At 40.8% G+C, this 19,856-nt stretch overlaps 1 protein-coding gene across 5 annotated transcripts in view; it reads right to left on the bottom strand.

Annotated features, from left to right (window-relative positions):
• The window catches only part of GRIA1 (glutamate ionotropic receptor AMPA type subunit 1), a 300,553-nt gene that overhangs the window by 117,117 nt on the left and 163,580 nt on the right, over positions 1 to 19,856 (bottom strand). For all 5 annotated transcript variants that reach the window (XR_005986977.1, XM_041750345.1, XM_041750344.1 and 2 more), the window contains exon 6: positions 1,067 to 1,228. Coding sequence is in view for 4 of the 5 variants with exons in the window: in XM_041750345.1 (XP_041606279.1) it covers positions 1,067 to 1,228 (162 nt within the window). In the remaining variant the exon portion in view is untranslated. The remainder of the gene's footprint in view (positions 1 to 1,066; positions 1,229 to 19,856) is intronic.

Raw genomic sequence — 19,856 nt, 5'->3', positions numbered from 1 at the left:
TTTTTGAATTGCTAAATCAGTTTAAGCAAGAGTGGGATGAGAAGCATCTCAGTTAAATGGCTTGCCATTCACAAAAAGAAACTGACCAAGTGGCAAGAGAACGTTGCCAACGATTCCCTGTTTGCTCCAGATAAATAAATTTGGCCTCAGAATCCTCAACACAGTGTTCCATGCAGCCTCTGTCAGGCTATTGGGTCTAACATGGGAAAGAAATTACCTGCTATCCTTGTTCTAAACCACTACCAAATAGCAAACAAAATAGATTTTGTCTGTAGGATTTAGAGCTTCATGGCTGGAGAATGAGAGAGAGATGGTCTGCATAACTGGGAGTTCACACTCTGAAGCAGAGATGAGCTGGATATTGCTTCGATTTCTCTGATTTTTAGCTGGGTACGTTGCAGACCAGATAAAGGACTAGTTTCCTGAACAACTCAAGAAGGCTCCATCCACAAAAAAATGAATGCAAACAGTATCCCACCTGGAGTTGTGCAACATGAAGGTCCTGCCCAGAATAGAGACACCATTTTCCAGCTTCCCCTTAGAGCTAGCCGGCGAGGTTTCTAAGATGTGGTCAATAGCAAGTGAGTAGGAGATCTGTATGGGAGATCTTTATAGGAGAACTATAAAGAACTGAAAGGAGTTCTTAAAAGAAGCAGTTGTGTTTTTTATTTTCCTTTTTCCTTTCCTACTGGGTAGAATAGTGAGTTAATTGCTGGAGCTTCAGCAGCCATTTTGGCCTATAAGGTAGCAGCCATATGTTGAGGGTAGCAGAACAAGAAGATAGAAAAAGCTTGAGTGTTTGACAACTGTGGAGCCATTATACAAGCCCCAGATTGCTGACTTCTGAATTTTGTTTATACAAGAGAAAAACAACATCTTTGTTTAAACCATTGTCATTCTGGATTGTCCAACCTTTACAACATACCCTTAATTTTTATGTATATATTCTTCTTAGCTTGTTCCTTTTAGAAAGTCTATCCTTTCCTAAAGTCTAACACTTCCCAGAAATCTGGGACAGGGAAAGGGACCAGGTTGGTACTTTGCTGTCTGTTGCCCATCCCCTCACCTTAGGTCTCTTCCAGTCCACTCGGGTGTGGTCTCGAGCATCACTGTTCTTCCACTGCTGCATGATCTTGGCTGGGATGGTGTCTGTGTAGTTCACCAACTGGAAACCTGTCACATTTGCTCCACTCTCCTTGAATTTGTTTAAGTCAATATCCATGAAACCCTGTGCAGGGAGGAGGGGAAAGAAGTCAGAACATGCTGCCTGTATAAATCAATTTAATCATGTTAGAGGATCACAGGATTTTCCACTGTGTTCCATAAGGTGAAACTGGATGAATGGAGAGACATTTGTACTTCCCTTCCTCCTGAAGGTTATCACTTAATTTGTACACTGTTAGCAGCACAGTGGTTAAGAGCACTTGCTCAGAAGCCAGCCTTACCTGGGTTGAAGTGCTGGCTCTGCACAGTCATTAGTTAAACTACCTTGGACTAAGTTGCCTGATGGTTTCCTGTCTGAATAACAAAGGTTAGGAAGTTGGGGAGAAAAAGTAATGTGATGATGCGCGTCAGGTTTGTGGTGTAGACTGAATGGCTGGGATACCACAAATGATACCACAAATATGGAACAGAATAGACACATAAGGAGGGAAGGGCCTACTCTACAACCCACATTCCCCACCATTTTGAGAGAAGAATCTGAAGTCCATCAGGAGCAAGCTCCTGTGGACTCCCAAAGATCACCAGCAAGTCTGTGGAAGAGGTGGGATTTTGATCTGGATTCTGACCATCCCTCACTCCATGCTCTTTCCTGTACCACAGACTAGCTTTTCTCTACCCAGTGCGGCCTGATTAATTCTAACCTCCGTAAAGGATTCTTTACCAGGAGTAAATCTTTCCTCCCTATTTGGTGAAGTTCATTCAAATTCAGGAGGTCTTTAACTTATAAAGGAAACCTGATATTTGTATAATATATTCCATAGTGCACAGTACTTTCATATCTATGTTTCACTTTATGACTTCATAAGGTAGAGATTATATGTCTATTTTCCATATAAAGAAACTGAGACAAAGTGGGAGAATTGATGACAACGTCATCCGGTGAGTCAATGGCAGAGCATAGACCAGAACTAAAGTATTCTGAAGGTCTTTACTCATCATTTAACAAACATTTTTGAGAAACTCTAGTGCACTATTTTAATAGTGTATAAAAGTTCCTTCTCTTATGAAGCTTACATTCTAGACAATAAACATTATGTAGCATAGTATATACAATGAAATCTTACATACTATCCAAGTCTCTTAATTTCTCATTGACTTATCTAGTTCCTTGTTTAAAAGATCTAGTCCTAAACAACTCTGACTCAAAGATCCTCCCCCAAATCCCCACAAGTACCTCTAAAATTTTGATTATTATTTATATTTTATAAGTAAGCCAAGCTCAGTTCTACTCAGAGCCTATGTCTTAGCTCTTCTCTCTGCCTCAAAATGTTCTTTCCCTGGCTGGATCCTTTCTGTCTTTAGGATCTCAGCCAAAATGCAGTCTCTTCAGAGAGATCTTTCCTGGCCTCTTATCTAAAGATCCAATTCCCACCCTGTGGTAGATGCTGTCAATAAGTACTCTGCTCATTTACACTTCCCTTTATACATTGATATTTCATTTTTAAAAGACTTTATTTTTGAGAGAGAGAGAGAGACAGACAGAGAGACAGAGAGAATCAGAGAGAGAGATAACAAGTAGGGAGGTGGGGCAGAGGGAGAAGGAGAAAGAGAAGCAATACTCCATGCTGAGCAGGGAGCCTGACGTAGGACTTGATCCTAGGAACCTGAAATCATGATCTGAGCTGAAGCTGATGTGTAGCCCACTGAGCCATGCAGGTGCCCCTGCTATTTCACTTTTTATACTAACTACAAGTACCTATTACTTCAACTCTGTGGGAATTAATACACCCAAGAGCAGCATCCAACCAACGACAAATGGAAAGCTAGTAGATAAATACTCTCGGATCCTTTCCCCAGCAGTGGGGGTTGAGGACAACCCTCAGGCCCATTCTACATTAATGTCTAGAGCTTCCTTTAAGGGATTAGGCTCCTGCAGGAGTATGTGTCTTGATTGTGCACCTTTACGGGATGCTGGCCTGTCCCTTCCTAACTTCCCAGATTCCCTAATTGGTACCCAAAGAAACCACTTGTTCTTGAATCCTTGTCTTTTTTTTTAAATAATAAATTTATTTTTTATTGGTGTTCAATTTGCCAACATACAGAATAACACCCAGTGCTCATCCTGTCAAGTGCCCCCTTCAGTGTCCATCACCCAGTCACCCCCACCCCCCGCCCTCCTCCCCTTCCACCACCCCTAGTTTATTTCCCAGGGTTAGGAGTCTTCATGTTCTGTCTCCCTTTCTGATATTTCCTACCCATTTCTTCTCCCTTCCCTTCTATTCCCTTTCACTATTATTTATTTGAATCCTTGTCTTAAGTCCTACTTCTAGAAGACACCAATAAGTTATCCCACCACCCAGTCCAGCCATTTCCTTCTCAGTGTCCTGTTTTAGTTTCTCCAGAGTGTTTTTCCCTATTTGAAAAAAGATCTCTTTTACTCATTTGATCCCTTGTCTTCCTTTTCCCATTGGAGTATTGGCTCCATGAGGACAGGGAGCTTTTCTCTTTTGTTCATTGATGTGCCCTGAAGCCTGGCATCTAGAGCAATGTCTAGTATACAGCAGATGCTCAATATATATTTGCTGCATGAGTGAACAAAAGTCAGAGACTTCCTCAAGCAAGAATGCTAATTAGGCAAGGGAAATATGATAAGCAGACAGCAAATGTCAGTGGATGAATTTAATTGGTTGGAAAGAGAAGCTCAGGTTAACTTTTCCCATAGCCACAGTTTATAGACTTTCACAGAGGTTTACTGATTTGCACAACAGTCTAGCAAGTTGTTAGTACAGATAGAAATAAGGATATATACTTGAAGACATTGTACCACGTAGGAGATATCCCATCACTGGTTAAAAGCTAAAGCACAGTTGAGAAATTTCTCATCATTTTTAGAGAACTTTAAAAAGAACATGTTGTTCATAAACTAACTATTGAGAGAATCAAATAGAAATTATCTCCCTCAGTCATCTTCTGTCACTCGAAATCTATTAGCCAGCTCCTGGGCATTTTGCACTAAATGCCCCCATCTTAAACATAATGGGGGCCACAGTAAACGGCAGAGTTTATTCGAACATAAATGTCACTCGTTTCCATCATCAGAATGTCTGACTACAAGGTTAATGGAGCCAAACCTTGGTTATGTCTAATCAAACTTATGGGACCCTCTAATGGAACTCCTTGTGCTCCCCTGGGAAGGACTGGGCAGAGGATGATAAACTCCTATCTGTGATGTCAGGTAAAAGAAACATTAGGGAATGACTTGAGGTCAACGCGCATTCATCTAATAGCTGGCATTTTCCCTCCCATGTAAGATCTCATGCTGGAATGGTCATCTTGAATCTCTATTATGTACTTAATCACTAAGAAATGAGTCTTTTATAGTGACTGTGTTTGATTTTTCCATAATGCAAGAAAATGGACTCTGCCAGTATAGACAAGTGCTCTTGACTAAGAAGGAGAAATAAATGCATTAACTGTTTGCCTACTACTTAACCGGAAAGTTCAACTCATTCTATTTCCTGAGAATGCTTATAGAACAAGGTTCAAGGTTTAACAAAATAATTTTCTAATTTTCTTTGCCATTTTATTTGAAAAAACCCAATAACTTTGGGTAATGTTTGATATTTAGAATATTTTTCTTACTCTGCTTAATCTGTGATATTAGTTATAGGTGTAAGGATGTAACATTGGTAATTATATTTTATTAAGGGTTTAAATTATGAAGTTTAATAGTCACCATTCTATTTGAGCCATTTTGTCCATTTTATAACATGCCCCCAAACACTGGGTCCATTGCTCTGTACACTGTACTATTGAATACAAATGAAATCAATGCACAAGATGCTTCAATTTATTTGGTATAACAAACCAGGTCTTCTAAACCCAGGCTCCTTCCAACTGTCCCTGCAGAGCTGTACCAGCTGCTGCTCTTCAGAGAGTGACTCTGCTTCTCATCTAAAATAATGTTTTGAGGCACCTGGGTGGCTCATTCAGTTAAGTGTCTGCCTTTGGGTCAGGTCATGATATCAGGGTCCTAGGATTGAGCATTGCGTCAGGCTCTCTGCTCAGCAGGGAGTCTGCTTGTCCCTCTTGCTCTGCTCTTCCTCCCTGCTCATGCTCTCTCTTGCTCTCTCTCTCTCTCTCTCAAATAAATAAATAAAATCTTAAAAAAAATAAAATACACATTGTGACAAGTGAGCTCTTGGAGCTGTTATGTCCCTATGCTCCCATGTGCTGTTTTGACACCTCTGTGGCCCTTTATAGTGTCCCACGTGTGTCTGATGAATGTGTGACATAAGACGAATGCTCTGCCTCCTGTCTTCATTCAAGCATAGATGACCTGGCTGGTGTACTGCAGGCTCTCAGGATAGAGGTCCTCAACCTGAGGGATATATCAGAATAACTTCAAGAGCTTTATAGTCATCTCTAAGGATTTTCATTCAGTAACCTTGGAGAGGAAACTGGACACCTGTATTTTTAAATTTTTTTAAAAAAGATTTTATTTATTTGAGAGAGCAAGAGCACACACACAAGAACAGAGGGAGTGGGGGAGCAGACTCCCTGCTGAGCAGAGAGCCCTATTTGGGGCTGGATCCCAGGGCCCTGAGATCATGACGTGAGCTGAAGGCAGATGCTTAACTGACTAAACCACCCAGGTACCCCTAGACACCTGTATTTTTATAAAATGCTAATGCTAACAAAAAAATCAAAGTTCAATGTATTAAAATTATAAAGATACTCTTTAGAATAATTCCAAATGATAGCACAAATAACAAACACTGAGGAATAGGTGTGCAGGATAGTATAAGATGATTGATCATCTTTCTAATGGGAGAGTCACAGATAGGATTAAAATTGATTAAGGAAGAAAAAGCGACATATTCTGTATATTATGTAGAAATGTGGAGGAAATCACCAGAATCACCAAACACAGAAAAGGCTTAAGATTTTTAATAAGTATGAGATTGAAGAGAACAGGCATTTGCTTTTTATTTTATACCCTTCTGTAATATTTTTTCTTTTTCACTATATGAATATAGTTCCTTTTTATACTATGAAAAAATAAAAATAGCTTCTCCAAATAATTCTGATGTACTTTGATGGTTAGGAATCATCTGTCAGTGGAGGAAGGAGTGGCTGTGGCAAAACAAGGAAGATAAGTTGTCTCATTTATTGAAACTTTGTTATGGTGTGTTAAGGGAGCCTTGCTTACTTTGTTATCTCCTGGGTTGGAGATAAAGAATACTGGCACAGTTAACTGCTCCACTGAAACATAGCTTCAGAAGCATTGCTCATAAGAATAACAAAAACAGGAATAATGGCTGAAGTTCTACTTCATATGCATTACATAACTTCATCTCAACAACCTTCTGAGAGTGATAAGTTTACTGTCATTTAAAAATGAAAAATGAAATAATTAGTCAACAGTCACCCTTAGATTTATTTTAAACATTTCCCGAGTTCTTATCCTGAGCCAGGCATTCTGTTAAATGCTTTATATAGATAATCTTATTTTATCCCCCAAACAACCCTGAAAGGTGAATATGCACAGTAGGCACCAGATGCTTATTTGCATAAATGAGTTGAGTGAGTATCCATCCCAATTTTATGTTGAAGAGCTGTGGTTCAGAGACTTTTGGAAACTCTCTTGAGATCACACAGCAAGCAAGAATTCAGACCATAGTCCAATCATAAAATCTGTCTTGTCAATATGTTACATTTCCTTCCAGGTAGAGGAACACATGAACTTAGCTTTATTTTATTTTTATTTTATTTTTTTTGAACTTAGCTTTAGAATGGAGCTGCCAGACTATCCAAAGAGGGACAAAGAAACTATGACAGTGTGGATGGCATAGCTAATAGCCCTGAATACATGATTCACCCTGCTGAAGAGAGGCCTTCTAGTACAGCTTTCTAGCTTTTTTTTAAAGATTTTATTTATTTATTAATGAGAAGCACAGAGAGAGAGAGAGAGAGAGAGAGAGGCAGAGACAGGCAGAGGGAGAAGCAGGCTCCGTGCAGGGAGCCCGACGTGGGACTCGATCCCGGAACTCCAGGATCATGCCCTGGGCTGACGGGCAGTGCTAAGCCGCTTAGCCACCTGGGCTGCCCTACAGCTTTCTATCTTAAAGGAGTATTTGTGGTTGAACATCGTACGTTTCTTTCCTTGACGCTAATCTCTGAAGATTGGCTAGATGTTTCTCAAGCCCCTGATTTATCTAAAGTCTATTAGTGCCCACCTACCCTACATCCAAACCAGGGGGTCGGCAAATATTTTCTGTAAAGGGCCAGATTGTGAATATTTTCGGCTTTGCAGGCCATATGGCTTCTGCTGTAATTATTCAACTCTGCCATTATAGCATGAAAGCAGCCATAGACAATAGTAAAATGAATGAGCATGGCTGTGTCCCAACAAAATTTATTTATGGACACTGAAATTTGAATTTCATATGATTTTCACAAGTCATGAAATATCATTCTTTTCATTTTTTCCAATAATTTAAAACTGTAAAAACCATTCTTAGCTCATGAGCCAAACAAAATGAGGTGACAGCTGGAACTGACCCTTAGACCACAGTTTACTGACACCTGATACAAAGATGTTGGAGATCAGACCAAACCCCTCATTGTACAGATGGGGAAAGTGAGCTCCAGAGAGGACACGAGAGGCCTAAGGCCATATAGCTAGTTAGGGGATTAGCTGGGGTTACAACCTGACTCCCTTATATGTCATTGTAGGAGCAGTGCAATGCTGACCAGCTAGTGGAATAGAATGGGAGTAAAAGTGCTTAATTAAGTAGTTAACATAGACATTCCTTCTAACGTCAATATAATTTTCAAAGGATTAGAATGAAAAGCCATTTCAAATAATTATGATATCCTAAAGAGATGTTTAACATTATAACTACGTTGGATATGCTTTCATGTAGCTGTGAAGATTTAGAAAATGCTTTCAGGATCATGAAGAGGCTCTGGGCTATCATTATGACTATTAATTATCACGTGTGGCTGGAAACAAAAGAACTGATTATACACACTTATTGGTTACTTAACCTCTCCAAGGCTCAGTTCTCTGGTCTTCAAAATGCAAATATAATAGCACCTACAGCATAGAAGCAGTGGAAGTTTGAAAAGAATATATTTAAGCACTTAAAACTGTGTCTAGCACATAGTAAGTGCTTAGTGAACATTCGCTATTATCACCAATATCATTATCATGGCCTCAAAAGAAGTTAGGTGTTGCTAGAACTGCTTCAAAACCAGGCAGTGGGCCAAGCAAGACGCCTGAGAGAACATGAGGCAGGTGTACAGGGACACTGCTGTTGGAGGATGAAAAGCTTTATCTTCAAAGCTAGATTTCCTTTTTCTCTAGGATGCTTTCAAGGGGATCATGTGCAAGCGGTTCAGCCCTCATCATCCTGCTTGCATGGACACCACATCCGTCAGAAGGAAGAGGGAACATCCAGCATTGTTAAAGGGGCCAGGAAGAAGGTTTATTAAACAAGACCTGGGACACTAGAAAGAGCACTAGCTTCTGTTTCATCCCCGTGAGATCTAGAAGAGGTAGAGTTAGAATAAATCAAAGAAACTGTACTTTATCCTGAGAAGGGCACAAGTTGAACATGCCAAATTTCCCCCACTCATCAGATAGATTCTTAGATGACAGCTCCAAAGAGAGGATGGTTACAGGGAAGTGAAGTTTGAAAAGTCTTGTTGCATTAGAAATACTGGAGAAAGTGGGAATAATCAACCTGAAAAATGCTGGAAACTGAGAAGGTAAGCGGAGGATGTATGCAGATCCTGTCATGGGAAAGAGGGGGAAGATTTATTCACCAAGACTCCAGAAGGCAAGCCTGTACCTGTGAATGGATAGAAATCACGGTAGGCAGATTTTGGCTAAAATATAATGACAACTGCCATAGTGCCTAAGATGTGTCAAAGCCTGTACTAAGTAGTAGGCATAATGCTAAGGGCTTTATTTTTATTATCTCATTTAATCCTCATAACAAACCTGTGGATCGGGTACTTACTCTTACCATTACCATTATGCAAATGAGAAAACTGAGACTTAACCGAATGGGGATGGCTTCTGCCCAATATCACACAGCCAGTGATGGGCAGAGACCACAGTTGTAGCAGGTAACAAGACACTCAGCTTGTTTTCCCAGCACTGTACATCCTGCCTCCTCACTGCTAGTCCTGTCAGTCTGACTCCTCCATCTCCTGCAGCGAAGCATGTGGGATGGCCTGAATCTCTACAGTAGGAAGGATTTAGCAGGTCTCCAGGAGATCAGGACGTTTGCCTTCACTTCCTTTAATGTGACCTGCTGCTTGAAATTGTTTCTATCACTCTGAGGTCTCTCTCTCTCCCTGAGCCTGCAGTTGTCCTTCATGCCTGCTCTAAGAGACTGTGGGCTCCCAGGGGGTGGGACCTCAGTCCCCACCATATTTGCAACACAGCACCTGGAGCACACAGATGGCTCAATTCCAGCTAAGGAATTAAGGAAGAGATAGCAAATGTCTTTGCTCACCCTTTTCATTTCTCTCACATGCTTCCACCCTGTCACCTTTCAGCTTTTGTCCTCTGGATTAAAGAGAGCTTTTCATTGACTTTTCCATGTAGTATATTCTGAACTAGGTCATAAATAAGAATTGTCAAGAAAACAGATTTAGGGACAGTCACACAAGTTCTGTCCTGTCTTTGAACCATAAGAGCTGTTTGCCCTTGGGCAATGGTCTCAATCTCTCCCTGCACTAGTTTATCAATCTGTAAAGAAGAGCATTGGCTGGATCAATGATCATTCAAGCTATGTTCCCAGGTTGCAAGCATTTTAGAGGTCACCATGATGGGGTAGGGGAATGCAAAAGAAGGGGGTCCTAGATCCCTATCCTCCCTCTATGAAAGCAGCACTTTTTTTCATCTGTTTTACATGTTGGGGGCCCCCACCAAGATTCCATTTGAAAATAGAGCTTTTAACTAAAAAGTTTAGAAACTTCTAAGCCAGTTGATTTCTCTCATAAGGGCTCTTCCAGCTTTGATCTACATAGGTGTGTGCACATGAATATGGATATATATGAATTCATGGAATATTCCTTAGCTGAGGACTCAGTTGTGTCCTCAAATCACCATGTCTCTGCATAAGGGTCTTCACATTTTCCTATTTTAGTCACTTTAACCAACCAAAACTTAAATGTATCCTCACTTTACATAATCCCTGGTAACATGCAGTCTTATCTGGTTCCTGCAAAGTCAATAAGACATTGTAGCTGTGTTTAAATCAGCTAAAACACTGTCTGTATTGGAAAAAACCACTAGTGTTAACTTATCCAAGTGCATTTGAAACCAGGGAGGCAGGTACCTGTATGCTTGGATATCTGCCAACACCCAGGTGTCCATTGTTGCCAAAGTATTGTCAAAGCCAGTCAGGTTGTCTCAGTCCAGGGGTTTAGGATAAAATGCTGGCACTTTGTGTCAGAAGATCCAGGGCCCCCAGACGGGGTTATTGATGCATGGGCCAACAAATACATTATCTGGCCTGGCACTGGTTAGTCTCCCCGAGCTTCCATTTATGTTAACAGTGTTCTAACTGGCTGCAGTCAGAGGTGACACCTGGCCAGAATAAGAGCCAAAGGTCAATTCAAAATTCAGCCTAGTGTGGGGCCTAGAGTTCTTGGCTGACTTGAAGCCAACAATATCTTCCTTTTACATTGATCCAAACCTTCCTGTCCAGGGAGGATCAGGTGAAGACTACAGAAAACCTGTTTTGCAAAACCAGCTTAAGCATTTTCAAAGTGTCTCAATACAGTAGGTGTCTATTGAATGCTTGCTGAAAAATGAATGACAGTCCAAACATTAGATAAATTTGAAATCTACTAGAATGGGGAAAGGAATGTTTTAGTTTAGTTACTCATTTAATGCTCCCATTCATCTCTGAGTACTTAATACTGCAAAGCACATAGTAGACAAAGCAGTGCAGCCAAGAATCACAGGTGTGATCCCTGCTTTCAAGTTATTTATGATTTAGTGAGAAATGTCACTATTACCCAAGTAATTGTAGAGCAACTAAATGAACAAAACCTGACCTTGGAGTTTAGGGAAGCCTCCCTGGTAGAAGCAATGAAGCCTGAAAGAGGACATTTGGTTGTGTGAAAAGTGCAAGGAATAGCCTTTTAAGCAGAAAACATATATGCTTGGAGGTTCCAATTCAGAATGACAAAGGGCAGTAAATCAGAGGAAGCACATGTTACACACCAGCCTGTATTCAAATTTCAGCTCTTTTATCTCCTAGCTTTTGGCTACAGGCAAGCTACTTAACTTTTCTGTGTCTTGAGATCCTTCACTGTAAAATAAGGATTATTATTTTATTGATATCCTATGGTGAAGATTACCTAATGAACATATGTTAAATTCTTAGAATGATGCCTGGCACAAAGTAAGTACTCACTTAGAGCCTCACAACTCATGGGACTCCATGTTCCTTCCATTATATTATCTGCTTTTCTGTTTTAAAAAGAGGGACAAGTAAGAAGTAAGGACTGAACCCTTCCATTTACACATTATCCCAAACTCCCGCCACAATTGGTGCTGAAACATCTGTTCCTTCTGCTTCTAAGCTGGTGGTGGCAAGGGGGTTTCATGCTCTGAAAGAGCAATTGCAGACACTGTCTTGCATATCTGGAATAGTCTGTTAACTCAGCATGGAAAGGACTATTCTATATCAGCCAAAGTGTGCATGGCTTGCAAGAGCAAAGGCTACTAGCACTGAATGCTTAAGATTAATGGAGCAGCATCTCCCTAGTGATGAAAGAAGCCAATGTGGGATGGGCATTTTGTTTTTGATATCCCTGGACTGTAGAGAGAGAGGCAGGAAAACTAGAACTATAATTTATGGAAATTATAGATCCGCAAAAGTCCTCTTGACAATTTATTCCTTTAAAAAACATCATATCAAATCTTCAACAAATTGAGACTCTGCATATATATATATACATATATATACATATATATATATATAATTTTTTTTTTTTGCAAATGATAATGAGTCACTGTCAGAATTGGGATGAGACCCCAGGCTTCTGCTGCACCCATTGTTCTAAAACTCGACATAAAATAGCTCATTTTATCTTTAACTTGTGAAGTGTGTATTCATATTCCCACCTACAGATAAGGAAACTGAGGTACAGAGAGGTGAAGTGACTTGCTCAGTGTCACAGCTAGTAAGTGGGTGAGTCAAAATTCAAACCAAGGAAGTTTCAGGAGGAAAGGAGTTTATTTCTCAGATTTGTTCAATTGTAATACCAGGCCTCAGAGTTGCAAGTTTTCCCTAATTTGGGCAATGTGGCCCGATGAAGAACAAACCTAATTTTTAGATCTAGAGAGATCTGAGTTCAAATTCTAGCTTTAGCCCCATGACCTTAGAAAATTTCCTTCAGAAACTTGAACCTCTTTTTTTTCTCACTCATAAAATGGGAATATAATCTCATTTTTCTTGGAGGGGTACAGAAACTCTCAGATGTCTCTAGAGTGAATTAGTCTAGTGAGGTATAAGTGTGAAGAGCAACAGACCGGACTTTGTCCTATGGAATGCTTGGGCCACTTAGCAAGTAAGGATCCTTTGGGATCTGGGATTTGGCTTTCTACCCACCTACTTCCTCTTTGCTTCCAGAGTTTCTGCAATGTCAGCCTTGGTGATCATAAAGCAAACCATGTGTTTGCACTGTTATAGGAGAGTGAGGTGAGAGAAACTGGAGGGAGGAAAGGGTGTATGCAAGAGAGAATGGGAAGCTGCAGGGGGTCTCATCAGTGAAGAGAGACTCTGATAGGGGTCAGGAAGGCTGGAAGGAACACTTCTGAACCTTTTTCTTGGTCTCCATGTTTCTGCCTGTTTCTTTCTCTCACACACACACATACACACACACACTCACACACACTCACACACAGGCACATTGCGGAAACTGAGAGGCAGCAGTGGGGGGAATGAAGCATAAAGAACAGAGCAAATAATTGCTCCAAATCCCAGGCCCAGCTCTATTGTTTAACTTCTCAGTGACCTAAAGCAGGTCACTTCCCTTCTCTGGGCCTTAAGTGCCCATTTATAAAATAAGGGGCTGAGTGAGATGAGCTCCTAGGGACCCTTCAGCACTAGCTCTTTTGGACTTTTCACTTTTTTTAAGGATTTTATTTATTTATTCATGAGAGAGAGGCAGAAACAGAGGCAGAGGGAGAAGCAGGCTCCATGCAGGGAGCCCGATGTGGGACTCGATCCCGGAACTCCAGGATCACGCCCTGGGCCAAAGGCAGGTGCTAAACCGCTGAGCCACCCAGGGATGCCCTCTCTTGGACACTTCAAACCAGGGCAAAGGCGTGCTCTTCATAGGACCACTGGCCACACGGATTCACTGTCATCCTTCCCAGACACCCTGCAGCCTATAGAGGACTCTCTAGTCTCCGACTACCATGCTCTGGCAACTCAGATGGCCATTTATGGGGGCTTGCATAATTATCTCACACTGATTTTTTGTTGCATTTTTAAAAAATAGGCTCTAAGCCCAGTGTGGAGTCCAATGTGGGGCTTGAACTCATAACCCTGAGATCAAGACCTGAGATGAGATCCAGAGTCGGACACTCAACTAACTAAGTCACCCAAGCGCTCCCTCTCACTTTCTTTAGAACTTCAGTTACATGTTCCAATCTGGCTGGAAGACAAGGCCTTGTTGCTTCAGGACAAAAGTTAAGCTGTGTGATTCTTCTCTTATGAGAAACTTCCCATAGGAGCCCCGTGCAGTGCTAGGCTCAAGGACATGCTTGATCCACCCCTGATGATAGATTGGTTGTCTGTTAGAAGCATGTACTGTGAAAACATATTGAGGGAACAGAGAGGTGCTCAGGCCAGAAGAGCAAACACCAAACACAAGCAGAGTAGGCATTTCTAAGCATGTGAAGGTTGCTTTGTGGAAGGGCAGCAGACATATTCTGCAAGGCTTCCAAGAGAGCACATGGTGCCAAAAGTGCAGAGAGGGTTGCACGGCAGACTGGGCCCCCTTTGAGGAAGACTAGAAACCTTACATCTATTTGAGGAGAGAAAGGGCTGCCTGAGGGCAGTGAGTTCCCTACCACTGGATATCATTCAAGCAGGAACTGGATGGATGGGCTTCTATTAGGGGTGTTGTAGAGGATTCTGGTCCTTTATGGGAAGTGGATTAAAAGCCCTCTTAGGCCCATCTTTGTGTACTCATGTGCATATTCATAACTGTGTTCACATTTCCAGTACTTCTGCTACTCTTAGCATTTTGTATTCAAGGGTTTTGCCTGTAAGAGCATGTGATGTGTAGTTATGAACATTGTTTATTTCCTGAGCAGTCATTTCCCTCATTCATTCATTTAGTGACTTTTTAAAGAACACCTGTTACATGCAGCTCCCTCTGCCAGGCCCTGGGAATTTATCAGTGAACAAGGCAGACCTGTTTCTTCCTCTAGGAGCTTAAAGACAAACAGAGATGAAGACATTACATAATTGTGAGTCAGTCATGGATGAGGTTTGGTTTGGGAGAGGGTTGAGGGACCTCAAAGACAGTATTGTGTCCCCGGATATTAAATGTCTTTTTTCACCCACTATTGATAATGATGATGATGGTACAATGATTATTATGGTGGCAATTACTAACACTTATTGAGTGCTTATTTGGGCCAAATATGTACTAGACACACTTTATAACTTTAATTGTCATAATACCAATGAGGAGGTAGACAATATAACATTATTCCCTCTTTTACAGATGAGGCAAGGAATGTTTAGAACAAGTAGGTAACTTGACTAATATCATATGGCTAATAGCTATAAAGCCAGGATTTAAAGCCAAGTCTGTTGGACCTTCAACAACCCTTCCCAACTGCACCTCCTGCCTAAGCAGGGGCTATGGAAACCAGACATGAGCTGGTATGGCAGTAAGACAGTTGGAAGAGAAGTGCAGAAGAAAGTGGGCTAGGGTGGCTTTACAGAAGGTGGAGACAGATTTCTCAGCATAGGAGAGAAAGAGACTAAAGAACAATTTCTTCTCAGGACCCGACAGAACAGAGGGCAACGGCACAGAAACGGACACTTGGATTCACTGCCCCATGAACCAAACCTTCCTACTCCAACACTTTACAGGTGTTAATATGCAACCACATGGTGAGAAGGGCTGACTGTTCTGATCCCCAAATACTCCAGTGAGACCTGGGGTGACCTCACTGTCTCTCCCTCAGATACCTTATACACTAGAAATGATAGTTATAATGAAATTCCCTCAGTGTATAATTAAAAAGGTATCAAATAGGATTTTTGAGGGCCTAAGTTTGAGTTTGAGGTCTACTGTAGGCAAGCCCTCTTGTCAAGGACCACTCCCCCTAACCCCCAAACCTCCCTGCTCCTTTGTCAAACTTCCTCATGCTCAGCTGTCACAAGACACAGTACTAGGCACATGCATTCTGGAGTTCTGTGGTCCTGGAGGGGAAGCCCAGCTCCATCATTTTATAAACTTCGTGACTTTGGAAAATTCACTAATCCTTCTGAACTTCAGTTTATTCGTCTAAAAAGTGGGCAAAATATTATCAAGGGCTATGATAAGGGTTCAATAGATATGCATTTAAATACTTTCCTTAGTGCCTAGAAGGTAGCAATGATTCAATGAATTGTAGTAGTTACTGCCATTGTATTATTGTCATTATTATTCACTAGGGGTTTAAGAATTCTGGGTCAGTGGGTCCTAGTGGCTTGGCATCAGGTTAGTCTGCTTGCTCTATTTTTATGACCACATTTCTTGTTTTTTTTTTTTTTTTTTTTTTTTTTTTTTGGTCAAATTCCCAAGAGCCCAACTCCATTGATTAGGTACCTGCCTTCCTCCTCTGCAGCTCAGTAATATAGTGGCTTAGAGCCTCAGTTCCCACATCTGTAAAATGAGTGTGATGAAATCTACCTTGCTTACTTCATCGGAGTATTGTGACATTCAAAAGCAAGTGGTGTGATTCATAAGAAACTCACATAAACTATAACAGCCGTGAAAATGGGAGAATTATGTTACTTTTACTGTTATTAACCCCCTAGGAGGCACCAAATGGTCCATATTGAAAGAGAATCAACACCTTCAGTGTTTTTCAAACTGAGATCTGCTGGACCCTTTGTATATTCTGAGGTCTGCTGGTTCTCGATAAGCATTTTACCATGTGCTTTTTGTTTCAATGAAACTCTAATCATCAATATTAATATTCTGGTCATTTGTCCCATGATGTAAGTACTTATTTTTACATTCCAGTGACACTACAGCATTTAACTATTAGCTCAGTGTTTTCCAAACTGACTCTACAGATGCATTGTAGGGGTCCACAGGCCCTCTGTTTTGAGAAACACTAGTTTGGTCTAAGATTTGCTGCTGATGTATCACAAAGATAAGAGCTATAACTCTGGAGGGCCCTGACTGGTAAATGCCTGCTTTGACCACAATGTCAGAGCAGCGAGTGAACATGAAGTCGGTACTGGAGTTTAGAGGAGAACAGATAGCCTGGCCCTCTGGTGTGTTCCAGGGCCTACATGCTTCTTTAAGAAATAATGGTATACAGGTGCTCAGTCAGCTGAGTATCCAACTCTTGATTTCAGCTCAGGTCATGGTCTTGGAGTCATGGGATCAAACCCTGAGTTGGGCTCTGCACTGGGTATGAAGGCTGCTTGGGATTCTCTCTCTCTTCCTCTGACTGCCCCATCCCCCAGTTTACCCTCTCTCTCTCTTTAAAAAATGAAAAAAAAAAAAAAAAAGAGAGAGAGAGAGAGAAATAATGGTATAGCTCTTCAATTTCAGCAAGGTTCAAGTACACTTTATGGACATACCAGTGGTACAGAAATATAAATACACATCTATCCTATTGTATATAAAATATGAATACATACATATGCATATATGTGTATGTGTGTGTAAATGTATCCACAATATGTGATGTAGAGATGGGTAGATTTAGTATATGTAGTAAGAGTTCCCTACCTATGTAGCAGTGTTGAACTTTCCAAAACATGGTGATATTCAGCAACATCTTTGATCTCCCAGGTGACGCTATGAGCCTTCAGATCAGGAACTATCATTCCCAGTTAATGGGGAGTTGCCCAGGATCAGAGAGCTGGCTAAGGGTGGTGTCTGGACAAAAATCTGGGTTGGGGGGTGGAGGGTTCATGGTTGTTTTTACTCCCGGTCCATAAAGCTGTCCTCTCTGATCCACAGTCTCCTTCCCTCTCCTTTTCTAGCAGCCCCCCCAAAGCTGGCTATATGAATCCCTCCAAAGTGATCTTTTGGAAAACTGCTGTTGGCTACTTCGGAGCTTGTGCATTCCATTTCTCTTGTGCAGATAGAACTGTGAAATAAAAGTGTAGCTCCTTCCTTTTGTTAAATCTTTCAAAAGCTTCCTTGGTTTCTAACTCTATAATTACACCCTAATCACAAACACTCTGAAGGAGGGGGTCAGTTCCATGCAGCAGCAGGCTAATTATGTGGCGGAATTTCTAAAAATTATCATCTTATAAATTGCGTTATTTCTCTGAAGAGGGAAGAAAAACACACACCACATACTCGCCTATGTTTCAAACTGAATTAATTAGTAATTTGAAGCCTAATTATCAACTAATCTATTGGAACATGCAAGTCTTTTGTATTTGGATGGTATATGCAATTTGCATCCTATTAGCTGGCAGTTGTAAGGATATGAGAGCTCATTAGGTCAGAAGAAGAAGAATGCAGATCAGAAGGATACAGAAGCCCAAGGGGCTGACTTGGTGATGCAGTGACCAAGGGGTCACTTGGCAACAGATGGAGGCTGGCAATTTAATTATCTGGGGTCTTTCAGTGGCTCCAAGGCCACTGATATGTAATTTCTATCTTATCCCAGAGAGGTGATTATGCATGCCCCCACATTGTTCTGTGTATTCTCAAACAGCAGGATGCTTGCTCAGTCTGTACGGAGAGGCATGCTGGAGTAGTGCATATGGTGTTGGATACTGCCCACCAGCCTTGGTGCTAGCCCTAACTCTATCCCTGACTTGTGTGTCCCTGGCCACACCACCTGCTGGTTCTGTTTCTCTATGAGCAGAGGAGACTTAGCAGAGGAGCATTAATTTCCAAAGTCCCTTCAGGCACTAAGGAGCTGGGATTAGAGGGATGTCAAGAGTCTGCTTCATTACAAAGTCAAAAATTCTGTCTTTGCAAAATTATTTAGGGTGAGGCTCCTGTTCCCTAAAAGTCTCTGGAGCTACCCACTGTTTAAAATGCAAATACCTCTGAGAAATGTATCATATTTAGCTATTAACAACTGGGTCTGAATTAGCCTATCTCAATGAGCCCTTCTTATTTCTGGTCCTGAGCCTGAAATATTAGTATGGCCAAGGCAAGGAAGTTTTGAAGGGAAAGAAGGTTTAGGCAGGAACCTGTTTAAGATTGAGATTGGATCAGAAAGACAACTAGAATTTAAGGATTAGGCAGGATGTTTTGGTCTTATTTTTAGATCCTGTAATTTTGGCCTTTACATACAGCCAGACCTGGTGCCTTTGTTCTACTAATGACCTTTTATCCAAAAATAAATAAAAGAGAGTAATATTTTGTTTCATTAGTTAATGCTACTCATAGGAATAATCAACACCAAATAATATGCATAAAATTACATATACACTTCGTTATAAATAAAAATCTTAAAACCACATCTTAATGAAAACAGAAAATTTCAAAGACAAGCCGGGATTACAAAGAAACTTTGTGGGAAAAGTTACTATTGGGGGAAAACTGATAATTGCTCATACTGTCAAATGGCAAAATGTGTTATTGATTAAAATATTTTAAACAATATAAAAACTTGTTATTGATTTGCTGGGAGATATAACCGCTTTGGAAAGTAATTTCCTCAAGATGTTAAACACAGAGTTACCATATAACCCAACAATTCCACTCCTAGGTATATAATCAAGAGAAAAGTTTGTGCCTAAATAGTCATAGTAGCTTTATTCATAATAGTTGAAAAGAGAAAATTACCCACGTGTTCATCAACCAATGAATAGATAAAATGCAGTATAGCCATAAAATAGAATATTAACTTGGCAATGAAAAGGAGTGAAATACATGCTACAATATGGAAGAACTTTGAAAACATGATGCTAAGTGAAAGAAAGATCACTTTTAGTCACAAAAGATCACATATTATATGATTTTGTTTGTATGCAATGTTCAGGATATGCAAATACTTAAAAGGTAGATTGCTAGTTGCCTAGTGCTGGGGGTGGGGTAGGGGATATAGGGAGCAGTGGGGAGTGAGTGCTGATGGGTGTGGGGTTTCTTTTTTGGGATGACAAAAAATTCTAAAGTTAGATTGTGGTGATGGTTTCATAATTCTGTGATTATACTAAAAAGCAATGAATTGTACGCTTTATATATATAAACAGTATGGTATGAATTACATCACCATGAAGCTCTTTACAAAATGTAAAAATGGGACTAAAGGCAAATTAAATTATATTTGGCTTTGGATAAAATTTTGGAAGAATCAAACTTCATGATAAAAAAGACGGATGGGGCAGCCCAGGTGGCTCAGCGGTTTAGCACCACTTTCAGCCCAGGGCGTGATCCTGGAGACCAGGGATCGAGTTCCACATCTGGCTCGATGCGTGGAGCCTGCTTCTCCCTCTGCC

This window comes from Vulpes lagopus, chromosome 3 (assembly GCF_018345385.1).
Source record: "Vulpes lagopus strain Blue_001 chromosome 3, ASM1834538v1, whole genome shotgun sequence".
Taxonomy (NCBI): domain Eukaryota; kingdom Metazoa; phylum Chordata; class Mammalia; order Carnivora; family Canidae; genus Vulpes; species Vulpes lagopus.
Note: the sequence above shows the minus strand (reverse complement) of the source record. Positions and strands in the feature narration are given on the sequence as shown.